This window comes from Myotis myotis, unplaced genomic scaffold (genome assembly GCF_014108235.1).
Source record: "Myotis myotis isolate mMyoMyo1 unplaced genomic scaffold, mMyoMyo1.p scaffold_m19_p_1, whole genome shotgun sequence".
NCBI lineage: Eukaryota > Metazoa > Chordata > Mammalia > Chiroptera > Vespertilionidae > Myotis > Myotis myotis.
In genome coordinates this window covers 57,030,914-57,049,918 of record NW_023416313.1, presented here as the reverse complement: position 1 = coordinate 57,049,918, position 19,005 = coordinate 57,030,914, and the positions used below count along the sequence as shown (strand labels likewise).

The window sequence follows — 19,005 nt, the reverse complement described above, 5'->3', positions numbered from 1 at the left end:
TTGTTAATTATTGCATTATTTCCATACGAACACTATAAACTTACTTTTGCCCCACCCTATATGTTTTCCTCAACAACTAGGTAGTTTTTAATAACAAGCTTAATGATATAATTTCCTCTCTTTATTGAGTTGTTGAGAAACTCAATGAAAGTTCTATTATATTAGAGAACTTTTTGAGGATGGGAGGGACAAAAGTTCAAGAGTTTTAATACTCTCATTTTTAAAATTCCATCTACAAAGGGGAAAAGAAATCTAGAATAAGTTTATTGAACACTTTTCACTGGTTAGGAATACTTAAAAGAATGATTTTTTTTTTTCATTTCATGAGTGACATTTCCTCTAGTATTATTGAACTGACCATTATCAAAATACGTGAAGACCTAGGACATTCTTATGCTTGAAAATGCCAATATTGGAAATAAACAACCAATAAGTATTTCTGACTGAAAGCAAATCTAAAGAACAGTTGAAGATTTGTGAGCAAGCAAAGGGCTAAGCTGAAGAAACCCTGAATCAGGAGCAAGGAAATCTGATTTCTAGTTCCTCATCTGCCTTTCATTACTACCCCTTGGTCAATACACACACACACACACACACACACACACACACACACACACACATTAACACATACACTGTCTATAAAATGAGGGCGTTTATGACAACTACTAATTTCCCAATGTAAACATTTTTCAAGGTGTTCAATTGTTCTGCATTGAGGTGATCAATTCTTTAAAAGTTATTCTATAATATATCTCTACAGAATTTATTTAATGTGATTTAAACATTATTGTTGTAAATACAGAGTTGTGATTTTGAGGTATGACGCTGAGAATAGGCAATACTACTCACAGTGCCCGGTTCTGGCCAACCCCACATGGCTATAGACTTTTACTGACTCACTCACCAACTAATCTAAAAATGTTTTAGCACTTACAGTGTGACAAGCACCTATCCTCACTTAAAGAATCTACTTTAAAGGAAGAAATTAGTTCATGCATAGGCAATTATATGGTATAGAAATTGCTGGTTTTTAACCTGATTCTGTGTGCACATGCTTAAACATCAATGTGAAAGGTTAAAATTTAAAAGTGCAATGTTAAAATTCACAGTGCTTGTACTGCTGTGAAATGTGATTATATACACACACACACACACACACACACACACACACACACACACATATATACTATTTATCCCATGTGTATAAGCTATTTATCCCAAAATTTTACTGCTTTAGTAGCAAATCTTTAATAAATAATATATAGAAGAAAAATTAATGAAACAGCACATGAATCACATTGACCACTGGTCCTGCTTGCTTTAAGCAGCTTAGTGATCAATACAGTTCTTAAGGCATTTCACAGAGGCAGCCCTGCGATTGTGCCACCCCTGTCCCACTGCTGCCCCCGGGGCAAAGTCTTGCCCCTTCCCATTGGAACCAAGGGATTGGGCCTTGACTGGACCTTGAACACTGGGACCCTGTCAGATGCAAAGGATCCAGGAAGATCCAGTGCTGAAGCCCTCACCATAAATGATCACATTCCAAAATCTTCCAATTAAAACTTGCCCCACCAGTGATTCCACATACCTGTTCTCTATAACTTCTTAAAACCCTCTGATTGGCCTTCGGGAGTTCAGGTTTAGAGCAATAACTTCCCATTCTCACCAGGCAATAAAGCAACTTCAATTTCTCCATTGCAATTCTAGGTGTTTAGTGTTTGGCCCTGCTGTGCACCAGAAGGGAGGCACTCTTTTTCTGTTTGTTACTTACTAGTAAGAAAACTCTTTGGGGACTGATGGTAGGCGATGTTTGGTTTGTATAAGAATTAGTACTTTCTTGTCAATACAACTCTATTTTGCTCATTTCAGCTATTATAAGTCTACAAATAGTAGTGGCATACTAATATGAAAATACAACTTACCTTAGAAATATTATAAAAATTCGGAGAGATCAACCGAAGGACTTGTATGTATGCATATAAGCATAACCAATGGACATAAGACACTGGGGGGTAGGGGAGGCCAGGGGATTGTCAAGGGCGGGGAAAAAAAAAGGACACATATGTAATACCCTTTGTAATACTTTAAGCAATAAAAAAAAGAAAAAAAGAAAAGGCTCAGAAAATAAAAATAAAATAAATAAAATAAAATAAATAAAAAGTAATTTTCATTTTGAGGCCAATTTTCTTTTGCATTAATCAGAAGTTTTTGCATTTTCTTATTTATATTTTCAAACTTTTATCAAAGTTAAAGACACTGCATGAATACTTTCTATGACGAGGCAGACCTGAGAAATTACTTAGAGAAGCATAGCCAAGGCAATAAATAAGATGATATCGTCTTTGAACAGTTTAGGGCAGAGTTCCTCAAAGGGGGGGGTTCATTTACATATTCTCTGAAACCTGCAAGTCCTCACACTTTAGAAACATTGAACTCGGGCTTGATCCATTGTATCCTACCCTCAGTACTAGAAGGTACATGAAGCTCACCAAAGAGAACTTTCATTAGGTCTGCTTTCAGTTCTCCACTCACTCAGCTCCTGCATTCTCTGGTAGCTCCCCTAATCCTTTGTTTAGGTCCAGGATCAGACCTAATTAGTCATTTAATTCATACCCACCCTGGTTAACAACCCAGTCTACAGGATGAAACATTGAATCTTACTCATACTCCTCCTATGTATTTCAATGTGTTCTTCCATATCAAAGTCCCCATATTGGATCCCCCATATTCCACGATTTTTCACATTAACCTGATCCCTTTTCCTCAGTTTAGTAAAGTGATTATATGTTCAAGATAATACATTTATGTAACTATGACATAGTATAAAACATGGTGCAATGAGAAAAGAACACAGTATGAGATGAGAAACAAAAGAAAGACTACTGCTTTACTGCTATCTCTATAGATCTTGGTTACATCACTTGATATCTCTATTTCTTCATCTGTAATGATAATCCCAGATTATCTACTGATTTCTATGATGAATGCAATAACAGGTACAGAAATGCACTATAACTGTCATGATCCCAATATGGAATATTCTCATTAATTATTTGTGAAGTCTTTGGCTGAGGCCATAGGAACTTAGACTTATTTAAAGGCAAAACTGTCTAACTTTGGGTAATCTGAATTGTACCTAAACCTTGGTCTCTGAATGCATACATGGAGATAATCCTACCTCATGGAATTATTTTAAGCATTTCATAAAACAATATAAATAATTCTTAGTCTAATGCCTGGCTCTGGTAAATGCTCAAAAAAATAGTATTTTCAAATAATGACTGAGGTTTGGAGTATGCATTGACATTACTATTTTTATCTGATTCAATTATATTAATAAAAACTGTAAAATTATAATGTCTGAGGAATTTAAAATACTAAAGCAGAGTGTTGATCCAAATTCTGAAGTCATTGAACTTTAACACAAGGGAAGTAGCCACAAGAACATACTGTTAGGGATGTTTATGTAAATGAATCTAAAATGTTTCTTCTCTTATTCATATGTCCTCTTGATGTAAAGGAAGGAAAAACACATAGGTGATGCAATACCTCAGTTCATATCTCCTTTCATCAACTGATAAGCAATGATCAGAGCTAAACAAAAGCCTTGTAGCTACAGGGAGAAAGAGATTTTTCTTCTCCCACATTGCAGCTTAGAGATTTGTGGCTGAGAAAATGACTAAGTAATAAGCAAATAAAAGACCACTTAGGAACCACAAAGAAACTCTTCCCAGAACATATTGTGTATGCTGGTTGGATGTATCAGCATTGTTCACTTTAGCTCCACATCCATATTTCATATGAGTTAAAGTGGAGGGAAGCACCCCAGAGAATTAATACTAAAGGTGTCCCAGAAATTACTGAAAGGTTCATGTACAGTCTTCCTTTGCTTCCAACTTATTTTTGAGAAAAGGAAAGATGTTTGGCTACAATATGTATGTTCTAGCAGAGGTCCATTAACATTTTCTCATGAAATTAGTTTGCTTGAGAGACTCAGACATTATGTTCCAGCTTAGTAGAAATCAAAATTAATATTATACAAATATAATTTGCCTCTTGGCCTCAATTTGCAAGTTCATCATCTTGAACCACGGTAAACAATGAGAAAACATATGAAAGATGCCAGTGAACTGAAGGAGACTATCGGTTTCATGCAAACCCCTTTACTTCTTAGGGCGCTTGGACACACAGTGCTTTTTATTTCCTTACTTACCAAGGGCTTGGTTTCATCTTCATCTTTGAAATAATATAGCTGATCTCCCTTGAGCACAAACCAGCGGGTATGCCAAGTCTTGACAAAGCCTCCTTGCTTCCTCAGCCACCCACACTTCACAGCATTATTCCGCCCTTGGCCTTGTTGGGGGTTCTCAGCGGAGTCATTGTTCTCCTCCATTATCAAGCTGATGGGCTTTCCTATTTAACAAACAAACAAAAGAGATAATAAGGTGCGTGATATATTCACTCCTGAAAATTACTCATACTTCTTTTAAAAAAACAGGATGAGGAGTGAAAAATGTATATCAACTCACTTGCCAAATTTCTAGAAGCAAACCACAAACCTGACAACATTGTGCCTGGGGAAAACTTGGAATTTGTTGTGTCTTCCTTAAGTGAGCTAGTCAGCTGGCCAATAACATCCCTTTTTTACTAAGTAGATCTAAAGATGGGAAATTTCTGGAGGTAATGTGTTAAGAAGCAATTTTTTTTTAAACTAAATCAACCAACAAAAACCATAACTCTCATGATAATGGGCCTCTGTGTCTGGTGTGTACTGATTGGGGCCCATTTGCACAGGCCTGTGATTATCTGAGCAAACTCTAGCCTGACACATGTTAAAGTTTAAAGGGACTATTTTAAAAACCTCAATGGAAGACATTTGTTTTACATATGTGAAAATTTCTCAAGATGTATCTGGCCCCTTTTCCCCAAAGTGTATCCTATTGAGAGTTTCTTTGGCCGGTCAGGAATCAGTGCAGCTGAAAAATTTAGGGAGAAAAAAAATAATTAAAAAAAAAAAAAAAAAAAACAGCTCAGCCAGTTGAGTTTCCTTCAAATACCAGGACTAAGTCAATTGCATGATGAAGAATGTTGCAAGGTTATGTGTGAAGGAGTATAGGATCATACACACTATACTAATACATGGCAAGGAACTTAGTTTATAGTAGAGAAAATCTTAATCACCAGGGGAGAAGCTGAACTGCCACAGTGAAATGGGGAGGTGGCTTTCTGGGAGAAGCAGAGACAAGTGGCTAAGAATAAAAGATATTTTCCTGCCCCGAAGGCTTTCTGCAAATTCTTACTAATATTGCATATTTGTATGAAAAGTCCATTCTTACCCTTGTATCTTTGATGAGGATATAAAGATACACACTAAGTAATAAAACAGAATATTTCTGTTCTGTTGTTTCCAGGCACAAAGCTCCTACTTTTCTGCTTGATTCCAGAAAACAAACTGACTTTTTGTCTAGTCCTACTTTTCACCATTGATTTTTCCATTGATTTGTATGTACACCGTCCTAATTCTAAATTCCATGAAGTTCCCATTGTCAGCCCTTAGTTATTTAAGTTTCTTCTTTGAAGGGACAGGGTCAGACCTTCCATTATTGGACCTTTAGTTTCTGACTTTAGTCCTGCTCTCCCAGTTGCAGAGATGAAGCAGTACTTTGGCTCTAATTAATCAGGTTGTGAGCATCTCAACCATCTTCTCAGTAGCTTTGCCTCTTCCACTGGCATGCATTCCAAGCTATCGCCATCCTTGCTTTCATCTCCATCTCTATAAACTACCTTTAAGCTCAAGTAGGCCACTTGACCACCATCTGTCTCATTCAATATTCAGTTTCCTTTTTAAACCGAAACATCCTTCTCACTAAATAAGCCCTCATCTCTATAAAACATCTTGAAACTTCCTTTGCTGCATAAGGCATTCCCAAGTCAGAAACACCTTCCTGCAGGGAGCATTCCCCCATCGTGTGCGTGCATGTGTGTGCAGATTGAATCATGCCCAATGCTTCACAGTTTGTTACGCCCTCAGGGCAGGAACTTTCATCTCTTTTCTTTTACATTACTTGACCAAGTATAAGGAACCATGTAAAGCTCACTCTAAATGAATAGTAAATGCTTAACATAATTTAGATAATAAGTATGCTTATTTAGACCACTCTAAATAATCGTTTTGGTCTCCCGGTATTTAAATTGTTCAAATCTACACAAGTTGTGATTTCATCAGCACCTATTTATTCTTTGACCAAATACCTTAACTTATAAAGCTGAACTTATAAAGGTATTCCTTAAAACAAACATTCTAACACACACACACACACACACACACACACACACACGCCCCTAGAATTCATGCACAACAGACTCTTTCCTTTGGCCCTTTTTCTTTTTTCTTTCCTCTTATAATTCATGTTTTCTATTAAGTTTGAAAAATACCCTCTAAAATTCTTCAAGGTAATTAGGAGCCTACCATCAATAATGTAAAAAATACAACTGCCCAATTTTGTTTATATCTACCATTAATGCCTTAGAAAAAATGTGTGCACATTAGAATATTGTTTATAATTCTTCTTACATAAGTTGTTTACAAGTCTGGTGAAACCAATGACACCATCACCCACTGAACTCCTGGCTATGATGCCTCCAATTTCATAACTTCAGAATGCATCAGCAAGTATTTCAATAGCACTAATTGTAACAATTCATTAAACAGAAATGAAAACAGATCGTATCATATCTCCAAGAGAAAGTAATGCCACAACTATTGCTGGATGAGTAAAACTAAGGCTTATTAAAATAACTATGATTTTTCTAGAGGAGTCTTGATATTTCTTCAGAAATTAAATGGCTCAAATTCTATCCTTCACCTATAAAATGACAATGTTGGCCCGGATCATTTCTAACTATGGTGCCTTCCAGCCCACTGAAGTCCACCACCTCTCTAATTCCATAAGCTTAAGGACACTAGATATCCTCCGCACTTCATACCATGTCTGGCATATGGTGAAGCTCAATCAATGTTTGATGAATTAATAAATATTGCAATAGGTTTGGTGCTAGATATCTAGAAGTGAACATGACCTCCCTCTGAACGTGATCCTGCCCCAAACCTGATCTTAGTAAATGGCACCATGATACACACAGATGGAAAAAAAATAATCATCTTCGAGTCCTGACTCCTCCTCATCGTGACTATCAGATCCATCAGTAAGTTCAGAAATATTTTCAAATCCATCCGGTTGACTCCATCTTCATTGCCACCCTATGATCCAAGCCATCATTATCTTTGACTAAATGATTCTCATAGCCCTCCAGCTGGTCTCATAGCTTGTGGTCTCATTTTTAGCCACAAACACTAAGACACGGGCACATGCTCACACATATTTTATTCTCCACAAAGAAGCCAAAGTGAGCTTTTAAAAAATTAAATCAGATAATGATTCTCTACCCTTAAAATTTGATGCGCTCTAATTATGCTTCTTTTAAAATCTGGAGCCTTACCATGACCTATACATCAGGAATCATGTGGCACCTATTTATTTATTTATTTATTTATTTATTTATTTATTTATATTTTTCTTGATTTCAGAGAGGAAGGGAGAGGGAGAGATAGAAACATCAATGATGAGAGAGAATCATTGACCGGCTGTCTCCTGCATGCCCCACACTGGGGATTGAACCTACAACCCAGGCATGTGTCCCCAACCGGAATCAAACTGGGGACCCTTCAGTCTGCAGGCTGATGCTCTATCCACTGAGCCAAAGCAGCTAGGTCGAAGTACCTATTTATTGATCTAACCTCATCTCATGCCATCTACCCTTCAATCCCCCCATTCCAACACATACACACACACACACACACACACACACACACACACACACACACACACACCTAAAAGCCCTGATGCAAGCAAGCACACCAGCTTACTACCAGTTCTGGAAACACCCAAGTCCTTTATGCCTTGATGATTGATACCTACTGATCTCTGCCTGAGCTACTCTGCCCTGTGCTCTTTAAAGGCTGACTCTCATTCTCTAAGTCTCAGCCTAAAACTACCTCCTCTGAACAAGGCTTTACTAATCACGCAGTGAGTTACTTACCCTCTTGTTATTCTCTAACTGAACTCTGTCCTGCCTTCCTGACACTTCTTGAAGTTGGTACTTCTTTAGCTGTTTATAGCTAATCACCCCTCCAGGAGATCATAAGCTTCAGAAGGCCAAGGACTTGCTTTTCCTCACTGCAGTTTACCCAGTACCTTTCAGAGTGCTCACTTGGTGTTCAGTAAACAATGTAAACTTGGTGAATGAAGCTATGTAACAACCACAGTAGAATTCATACAAGAATATTGTGGAGAGTTTTTACATTGCATTGAATTTCTTTTTTTTTAATATATTTTATTGATTTTTTACAGAGAGGAAGGGAGAGAGATAGAGAGTTAGAAACATCGATGAGAGAGAAACATCGATCAGCTGCCTCCTGCACATCTCCTACTGGGGATGTGCCCACAACCCAGGTACATGCCCTTGACCGGAATCGAACCTGGGACCTTTCAATCCGCAGGCCAATGCTCTATCCACTGAGCCAAACTGGTTTCCGCTGCATTGAATTTCTTAAAGAAGATTGTATGCTCCAAGAACTTGATTTGTTTTCCTCTGACATAGGAGACTTTAGCATCAAAACTGTTCTTAAACACAATGTCAAAATCTTCAAACTTAAATGAACTGAAACAGTCCTTTATGAAGAAATATAACCTTCAAAATTTACACGTGTTAGCCTTGTAGGAAATGCACGCAGTCAATTGTGGTTAAGCATGAAGAAAAGTGTAGTGTCGTCATTCAGCTTCTCAGAGAATAACCTAACTGAATCTCCTCTGGGAAAGGACTTCCACTGTGTTCAGGGGGTGGCAACTGGATGGTACCTGAGATGACAGAGTAGAACTATCAACTAAGGTGTTTAATCTGTCAACCTAACAATGACAATATAACAATAACATAATTTTTTACTCTAAACTAACAAAAAAATAATTGAAAAGTTATGTCTTCATATCAATCTTAGAAAAGAGCCTTAATGATGGCTACTGTACCATACCAGGGCTTAGAAAGTTACCATCATTTGATGGGTTTATACCTTTGAATTATCTTCCAGGTGTGGGAACTGATTTGCACATCTATGTGTATGGTTCTTTTTTTGCATCCAGGTGGTCTAGGAACACAACAGTATCACATGGTGCCATCTGAGATGAAATTCCTGCTCCTAACAGAATTTCTAAAAGTCCAACAGCCACACACATAGGTATTTATATTTGTGACTTCAAGAGAGAATATATAAACATGCATGTAATCAAAGAAGTATAAAAGTAAAATGCCATATGCCATAGAGTTGCAGTGTGTTTGGATTCGTCTATGGGACTACACATGTTTAGCAAACACAAGAGACTGACAAAAAAAGGAGGGGGCTCAAGAGGCGGTCAGAGAAAGACAAATCCCATATGTATTCACTTATATGTGGAATCTAAAGAACAAAATAAACAAAATTGAAATAGACTCATAAACACAGAGTGGACTGGTGGCTGCCAGAAAGGAGGAGGGTTGGGGGAGTAAGTGAAAAGGTAAAGGGCTTAAGATGTACAAATGGGCAGTTATAAAATAGTCACAGGGATGTAAAGTGCAGCATAGGGAATATAGTCAATAATACTGTGATAACTATTATGTATGGTGCCAGTTGCAGTACTGGAAACATCGAAGGGAACGCTGTGTAAAGTATGTGACTCTCTAACCAGGGGTGGGCAAACTTTTTGACTTGAGGGCCACAATGGGTTCTTAAACTGGACCGGAGGGCCGGAACAAAAGCATGGATGGAGTGTTTGTGTGAACTAATATAAATTCAAAGTAAACATCTACACTAATAAAAGAGAAACATGGTAATTGGCGTACAACCGCTACCCTTCCCATTGGCTACTCAGGGCAATATGCAAATTAACTGCCAGCCAAGATGGCGGCCGGTAGCGACGCAGCTTGAAACTAACATGAGGCTTGCTTGCTTCAGTGACGGAGGACTCCAACGTTCCCTGCCTGCCTTGCCGGCCTCTGAGCCTGCAGTTTCAAACATTGTAACAAATACAGATGCTAAACAAAACTCCAGAAACCAGCTTTCAGCCGGCTGGGATCTCAGAGTTGGAGTTGATACAGAGTTTCGAGAACCAAAACAAACCTGATACCTGCTTTCAGGAGCGGAGGCCTAAGAGCTGGAGCCAGAGCTAAAGCTGGCCCAGAATAAAAAAAGAAAAAAAGGAGCAGTTGGGAGCTTCAGTCCCAGCCTGAAAACAGCCCTCAGCCCCTCACCCAGACTGGCTAGGCACCCCAGTGGGGACCCCCACCCTGAAGCGTGTGTGACCAGCTGCAAACAGCCATCATCCCCTCACCCAGGCTGGCCAGGCACCCCAGTGGGGACCCCCACCCTGATCCAGGACACTCTTCAGGGCAAACTAGCCAGCCCTCACCCATGCACCAGGCCTCTACTCTGTATAGTAAAAGGGTAATATGCCTCCCAGCACTGGGATCAGAGGAGCCACGAGGCCTCCTGCCACCGGAATCAGCGTGACAGGGGGCAGCGCCCAAACCCCCTGATCGCCCTGCGGCTCTGTGTGTGACAGGGGGTGGGGCCACAACCTCCCTATCCGCCCTGCTCTGTTCGTGACAGGGGAAGGCGCCCCAACCCCCTGATTGGCCCTGCTCTGTGGGTGATAGAGGGCGGCGCCCCACCCCCCTGATCCGCCCTGCTCTGTGTGTGACAGGGGGCGGTGTGCCAACTCCCCTATCGGCCCTACTCTGTGAGTGACAGGGGGGAGCTCCTCAACCCCCTGATGGGCCCTGCTCTGTGCGTGACAGGGGGGAGCTCCCCAACCCCCTGATCGGCCCTGCTCTGTGAGTGACAGGGGGCAGTGCCCCAACCCCCTGATTGGCCCTGCTCTGTGCATGACAGGGGAAGGTGCCACAACCTCCCCATCGACTCTGCCTTGAGTGTGACAGGGGGCGGTGCCCCAACCACCCAATAGGCTCTACCCTGAGTGTGACTGAGGGTGGCATCACAACCTCCTGATCCGCCCTGCTCTGTGCATGACAGGGGGCGGCGCCCCAACTCCCCAATTGGCCCTGCTCTGAGCCCGACCAGTGGCTGCACCTAGGGATTGGGCCTGCCCTCTGCCACCCGGGAGCAGGCCTAAGCCAGCATGTTGTTATCTCCCAAGGGGTCCCAGACTGCGAGAGGGCACAGGCCGGGCTGAGCGATCCCCCCCCCCCCCCCCCCCCCGAGTGCACAAATTTTTGTGCACCGGGCCTCTAGTCATTACATAAAAGGGTACGGTCTTTTTTTTTTTTTAGTTTTATTCATTTCAAACGGGCCAGATCCGGCCCGCAGGCCGTAGTTTGCCCACGGCTGGCTCAGCTGTACACCTGAGATCAACACAAAATAAAATTGAAAGTGAAAAAAAAGGAGGGAGCTAGATAGAAAGAGAAGGGAGAGAGAGAACTTAAAGCATAAGCAGTTTCACCGTTAACGCCTCCACTACATTCAGTGAACACATGCTCCCATGGGGGGGAGGCATGTGCTTACAGCCAGTGTCAGTTCCCTGGGCCCCTGTGGGGTGTGTCACTGTGCAAGTGTGACCCCGGAGTTTCGGAGGTCACATGATTTCACATGGCGAGGCCCTTCAACACAAACTACTCCAGCTGCTGAGAGAAAGAACAGTGATCTGTTCTATCGCTCTGGGAGAAAACAAAAATAAAACTGGCAGGTTTGATAAAATACTGCAATTTGTGAGAGATGTATGTAACTTTCAAGTGTAATTCTGTTCAGATCCAATTGTTGCCTTTGTTGACATTAGAACCTAACTCCTTTGTAAAATGAATGTGATTGCACTGTTCACAAAAGTCAATATTTATCTTATTTAAAAAAAAAAATACAACTTTGTCTTGTAGCTGTTGCTAACATTCTGGCTTGTCAGGCAGGTTTGTACATTTTATTGTCCTGTACATCTCAGTGCTAGCATATATCCTCTCTATGGGCAATGGTTCATAAAGCAAAACATAAAGAAGGAATGAGATAATGTGTGCATATGTGCATGCATATGTTTACATGTGTGTACATGTGCCTCCTTACATGTGGGTATGTGTGTGTGTGGTGGGTGTGAGTATATATTCACTGTGTGTGTTTTCTCCCTAAGGCAGAAAATTCTTAAAAGGCAAAAGATTTGTTGAGATTCTTTTCTCATTTTTCCAAAACTCAGTTCCAGGCCACTGGAAGACATGTATGTATATTCCTGCAGATCCCACATCCTTTGAGGAAGTAAACAACATAAAAGAGCTTCGCCACTCGATGGTCACGGAAACATCTGATTGTGGTATATTACAGTCAAAACCCATGAATGTATACATTTATTCTTATTATTTCCCAGGACATTTCTTCAATAACCACAATTATTTACCTAATTTAGAACTTAATATTCTAAATATTCAAATAATTTCAGGCTTGATCTGGCTTTCTCTCTCTCTGCCCCGCTCCCTTTCCTCCGGCAGGCGCCAAGGGACAGCTGTGTGAGCACACAGGGGAAAGGTGCTCCCTGCAAGCCACAAAGATCCTCACCAGAGCCTGACCTGCTGGCCCCTCAATCTAAACCTCCAGCCTCCAGAACTGTAAGCAAAAACGTGCCTGTCATTTATGCCACCCAGTCCATATGCCCTATGTTATGGCAGCCAGAATAGATGATGGCAATGCGCATCTACAAAAGAGATGTATAAGAAAAAATTAAAAGAACCAAGTCTTAGAAGCTTGTTGTAAGGTAACTGCTACCTAAAAAAAGCTGGTAAGTGAAGAACAGTTCACTTTCTGTCCTCACTCTCGACCATATCACCTTTTCATTTGAAGAATGAATCAAACCGCGGTGCCTACAGGGCATAAGCACTCTAGGTCTGATATTGCAGAGGCTCCGGTGGAAAGTGTCTTAGTTGCAAGACCAGTTCCAGGAGCTTAAATCTGTTTTCAGGATGCAACTGTATTTCTTGAAGCACCTTGGGCTGCCTCACATGGTTGGTTGCTCTCACTGGCAGGATTTCATGGTTAACTTTTTTTTCTTAAAGTTCATTCCTTTTATATTTACTTTTTTAATTTTATTTTTCAATTACATTTTACATTCAATATTATTTTGTAATTGCTTCAGATGGACAGCATAGTAGGTAGGCAATCATACTTTACAAAGTGTTCCCTCTGATATTTCAAGTACCCACTTGGCACCATACATAGTTATTGTAATATTGTTGACTATATTCCCTATACTGGGCTTTACATCCCTGACAATTTAGTGACTATGAATTTATAATTCTTAATCTCTTCACATTTTTTACTGGGTCCTCCAATCCCTCTCCCCTCCTGCTATCATCACTCTGGTCTCTGTATCTATGAGTCTGTTTAAATTTTTTCTGTTTATTCTGATTTTTAGATTCCACATATAAGTGAAATCATATGGTATTTGTCTTTGACTGGCTTATTTCACTCAGCATAATATCCTCTAGGTCTAGCCCTGCTGTAGCAAATGGTAAGATTTCATTCTTTTTATGGGCGAGTAACATTCCATTGTATACATTTACCACAGATTTTTTATTTATCCTTCAGCTCCTATACAAAAGCTTCTCTAGTGCCACTGCTATCCCCTACCTAGACATTCCCTTTCCATGAGAACATCATCATTACGGACATCATCTTTATCATCTGGCCATATGCTTATTACTTTACAGTTTTCTACACCATAATTTATTGACGATAAGTGCTCCCTGGAACCCCCCAAACTAACCAGGATATATTGAATACACAAAGGTTTGCTGAATAATTGTGAATGAGGGAAAGAAGGAAGGAAGGAAGGAAGGAAGGAAGGAAGGAAGGAAGGAAGGAAGGAAGGAAGGAAGGAAGGAAGGAAGGAAAAAATACATTAGTCAGTCTTTGGGGCCTACTAGAATTGACCCCAGAAGCCTGAAGGTTCCCAAAGTACAGTGCAAAAAGTCCTAAATATTTTATAATTAGACAACAATGAAAGTACTTCAGTCCAAATTCTACCACCTTAACCTAATCCTTTCAGCTTTTAGCAGATGAAAACTAATTGAAATTCAGAAACTACTGAGTTTCTGTCTCACTGGTGATGCTAGCCTTACTCATAATTTGAGCTAAAAATAAACTTTTTTTCCTAAACCTAAAGAGATTAAGCGTGAAGAGAACAGAGGAATTGAGTAAAGTACAGTTTCAAGCAGTCACGAGAAGAGCACACCTGGGGGAACGTTAACAGTAATAATTCTTATAAATGTGCAGTTATTTTCCTGAGGAAACACTAAATATCCTGTTGCTTGATTCATTTGAAATTACATTGTCCAAAACATCAGGGAATAGAAAATTATGTCTATGTCGGGATGAATCAGGAATGCCAATTCACATTTTATATTTTAAGCTTCAATATTTTCATATTCATTTGGTAAGAAATCAGAATGACTTACTGGGATTAGTTATTTAAAAGAAAACTTCTTTTATGCATTTACTTTGTTTTTGTTCTATGTAAAATGCCTCATACTTTATAAGGAGGATCTTCTCCCTCTTAAGAAGATTTCCATTCAAGAAGGAGAAGAATATTTTAATATATACTGATAGGTCCCCACCACCACATCACTATGAGAGAAAAGAGAACCACTGGAGTTCCCAATGCTGACAACCTGAGTAGAAACAAAAATCAAATCAAACACTTTACCATTGATAGGATTCAGAGAGAAACGGTAGACACAGGGATAGTACTGCTGATCCGCAAGCTCCTGTCAGACATTGTTAATTAATCACAGTTCTTTTTCCTGCAGAACCTAAATACACTCCCAGATGCTGCAACTCTAAACAGTCACATCAATCACATAGGAAAAGGAGAGGAGTACTGTTTGTTACTTCAATTGTATAAACAAACCAAGAACTAATATAAAGTAGAAACTCATGTACTTCCTAAGAGAGAATACCATTTGAAATGGGGAAAGAAGAGAAAATCAGCTCTTTTTTCTTTCTTTCTTAAATTGAGGTAAAATTGACATAACATTACACATACAAATGTATAATCACTACAGCGTAATGATTACACACTTATATATGCAGTTATTCACCAAATAACAACAGGGATACATTCTGAGAAATGAATCATCGGGGATTTTGTGTTTGCATGAACATCATAGGGCACACTTACACAAACCTAGATGGTAGAGCCTCGTTCACACCTGGCTTCCTGGTATAGCCTATTGCTTCCAGATTACAAACCTGCACAGCATGTTACTGTACAAAACTACACAAGATGAAACCAAGCACAAGAAAAAAATGAAGCAATCAAGAAAAATGGGAAACATAAGATGTATGAGGCTACTGCCAGCACCACACAGCATACTGTTTTACAGCAATTAGTAGAGAGTGCACTCTAAAATAATGATAAAAGTATAGTATAGAAAATACGGAAGCCAGTAACATAGTTGTTATCATTGTCAAGTATTATGTACCGTGCATAATGATGTGTGCTGTACTTTTATATGACTGGCATTACAGTAGGTGTCTCACCAGTATCACCACAAACATGTGTGTAATGCATTGTGGTATAATGTTATGATGGTGATGCCACCACTGTAATAGTAATTTCTCAGTCCTATTATAATCTTACTAGTAGCCCTGTGCACAAATCCGTGCACCAGTAGCTCTCTGTGGGGCCACACCCACTGCCCAGAGGCTCTCCACAGCCCAGAGGCCCATCCATGGCCAGGCACAGAATGCTTGCTTTATCGCCAGGGCTGCTCTCCCCCTTCCTCTGGCCACTCCGTGCCCGCTGCCCAGAGGCCCTCCGCGGCCAGAGTAAATGCTTGCCTCATCGCCGTGGTGATGAAGCAAGCATTCTGCCAGGCCACTCAGGCTGCCCACTCTCAGTGGCCGCCCCCCCGCCACCCCCCCCCCCAGACTGGGGGACTCCGGAGGAGCTGAGAGGACTGGGTGCTGCCATCTTGTGGCTATGTGCGCCTCCATCTTTGTGACGGAGTGATGGTTAATTTGAATATTACCCTTTTATTAGATAGGATGGGACCACCATCCATCAGATCCATTCTTGACTAAAGTGTTATTATGTGTGCATGGCTGTATTGCAAAATGATCATCACAGTAAGTCCAGTTAAAATTTGGCACCATACACCATTCTCATAAGAAAAAATGAGAACTATCAAATTTACTTTCCTAGCTACTTTTAAATATGCAATGCAGTATTATTATCTACAGTCACCATGCTCTACATTACATAAAAATATGAAGTGCTTCATGAATTTGCCTGTCATCCTTGTATAGGGGCCATGCTAATCTTCTCTGTATTATTCCAATTTGGGTATCTGAGCAAAAAAGTCATCTCCTTTTAAGGAAGAACTAATAGTTTGCTGAGAGCTCAAAGAGGGCAACAGTCATTGCATCACAAAGAAAACAGATTTGAAGCAGAGAAAAGGAGATAGGAGTTGGATATCCCTTATTTTATTTTAATTAGTCCAATCTATTACTAGACCCTTAAAAATAAGATCAGAAACCTGATTTTATAAACATCTCAACTTTTCAGCTTTTGTGTGTCCCTCCCATCCCCTTACTCATAGTTCAAAATTTTGTTTTGTAAAGCTGTCTCAAGAAACAAAGAAAAGAGGTTTTCCACACCTAAATCTGAAGAGTAATGGGATTATAATACCCAAAGGATGGGGAAACAAGGGCAGCAATGAAGGCGAGCTTTTGCACACAGTGGGAGGAGTGTGTAAAAGGGGAGGGAGGGTTGCAAAGCTGAACAAGTGGAAAGCTGAGAAAGACAGTCCAGCTCAGGTGGGGAGAACCTGATCAGCTGGGTCCTCTGCTCACAGTAGAGAAATAACCGCCGGGCCTGTCACTTACAGAATTTCTCCATCTCTGTACCCTCACGGTCACATTTTTAAGCTGAGATAAAAATGCAGACAATAGGGTGGTGAAGGCTTGGGGCAGGGCAGGAACCAGGGGTGGAAGGCAAGGGGGGAAAAGGAGGAGATATCTGTAATATTCTCAACAATAAAGATTTTAAAAAACTTGTCTGAAATACTTTTTTGGAAAGTTATCTTTATTTGTTGAAAGTATTACAGATGTCCCCCCTTATGTTTTCCCATTGATCCCCTCCACCCTGCATCGGCCCCTCCCAGGCTTTAATCATGTCTGTGTCCATGGCTATGCATATATGCACATAAGTTCCTCATTAATCTCTCCCCACCCACCACTCAACCCCCGCCTTCCTTAAATAGTACTTTTAATGTCAGATTCCTTTAATGAGCCCAACCCCAGAAGATCAGATATGTTGTCGATTACATTATCATTTCAAGGCTATCTATGGAGCCAGCTTTTTATTCAACCACACTTCAAAGAAAATACTTTACAAGTAGGTAACTGTGGCTGAGATAGTCATTCATCTACAATAAACTCTCAGACTTTTTCCTTCAAATGCAAGCTGTAAGGTATTTAATGATTTCCAATAAGGACTTCTTCTTTATCAATTAATCCTACAGGTTGAACATCATCAGCCTTCTTTTATAAGTTCTGGAAAATCACTTTTCACTCTAGGTATATAAATCTTGTCCTAATCACTGAACTACAGTTGATCTCCCACTGGTTTATTATATTGAAATACTGACAATACAATTCTTTCATTAGAATTTAAGGTAAGTGGGGACATGTCAAAATAACTGCAAAATCTGACTGCAATTCCCCTTTATTCAGCATCATTCCCATTATCATGCACTTTGATGTATTAAACTTTGATCTTTAGGAGGTGCCATTATTCTCATATAATTTGAACATATTATAGTTCTTCAAAATATCTAATTATACACACTTAGTTTTAGATAAACTAAACAAAAACCTAGCTTTCATGTACTTGAATATATTTACTCAGCAGTTCAATGAAAGATAAAAAATACCATACATAAAAAGACATTTTTAAAGATGTGAATCTTGGTGGGACATACGATTTCGGCATGTCCAGAAGCCTATCTTTGGGAAACACTTTTTTTGTGCCATGTTGTTTCCCTTGGTCGCATTCTCCACTGCCAGAATGTGGATCACCCATAGGTCCTGAGCCGCCTAGCAACAGTGACCAGCCCAGGGATTGGGCATGGGACTGAAGCAGTACCAAGTGGGGGCCTTTCTTAGGTCAGCTATAGAGACACATGATGGATGAGCATCTGAGGCTGAAAGCGGTCATCTCCCGCCCCAAGTAGAGGAAAGCAGTCTGCAAAATGAGGCTCTTCCGAGACAAGCAGATGTGAGAGAAGAAAGGAGAGAGCTCTGGAATATCCATCCTAGGTCTAATTCCTAAAGTCCTGGCCTGTGTGTACCTTCCTTGGATCCTGTGAGATATCTTATTGTTCCCAGCAAAGTGAACAAATAAATTCCTGCTTGCTTAATCTTGTTTGAGTTACTTAATACCCTAAAGAATCTTGATACATAAAATAAAATAAAATAAAAATAAAAACACTTAAAAATATTTCTGGGAGAACCAAGATGGCGGCATAGGTTAACGCCGGAGTTTGCTGCTTTGAACAACTACTTCAAAAGTGAAACCAAAAAACGGAAGGGACATCACCCAGAACCACAGGAACGCTGGCTGAGTGGAAGTCCTACAACTAGGAGGAAAGAGAAACGCATATGGACACTCAGAGGAGGCGCAGTGCTGAAGTCAAATTCTGAGGTGCAGAGTGCGCGGAGCGGGCTGGCGGCGGAGGGCGCGGTTGGCGTTTTCAATCGGGAGGGAGTCGCAGACTCTGAGCTCCAGATCCCAGACTCAGGCGGGAGAGGCGGGACTGTCTGGCTTCGGTCAGAGCGAGTGTAGCTTTCTCTCTGAGCTTTGCAGCGGGTGCTGGGACTCGGAGAGGCAGAGCCCCTGGGGACAGGACTGAGAGCCGCCATAA

At 40.4% G+C, this 19,005-nt stretch overlaps 1 protein-coding gene, 1 non-coding gene and 1 pseudogene across 9 annotated transcripts in view; all 3 read right to left on the bottom strand.

Annotated features, from left to right (window-relative positions):
- Window positions 1-1,696, bottom strand: part of LOC118665298 — a 49,842-nt pseudogene extending 48,146 nt beyond the window's left edge.
- ARHGAP24 (Rho GTPase activating protein 24) overlaps window positions 1-19,005 on the bottom strand; it is a 472,122-nt gene that overhangs the window by 384,487 nt on the left and 68,630 nt on the right. For 5 of the 8 annotated variants that reach the window (XM_036338571.1, XM_036338610.1, XM_036338582.1 and 2 more), the window contains exon 2: window positions 4,214-4,413. In XM_036338571.1, the coding sequence (XP_036194464.1) occupies window positions 4,214-4,413 (200 nt within the window). Of the gene's footprint in view, window positions 1-4,213; window positions 4,414-4,529; window positions 4,635-8,100; window positions 8,187-8,539; window positions 8,919-19,005 lie in introns of those variants that run through there. The other 3 variants (XM_036338627.1, XM_036338637.1, XM_036338592.1) reach the window with 3 other exon arrangements.
- On the bottom strand, window positions 16,343-16,446 carry LOC118661293. The gene has a single exon (XR_004969262.1). It is a non-coding gene; the product is annotated as a U6 spliceosomal RNA (small nuclear RNA).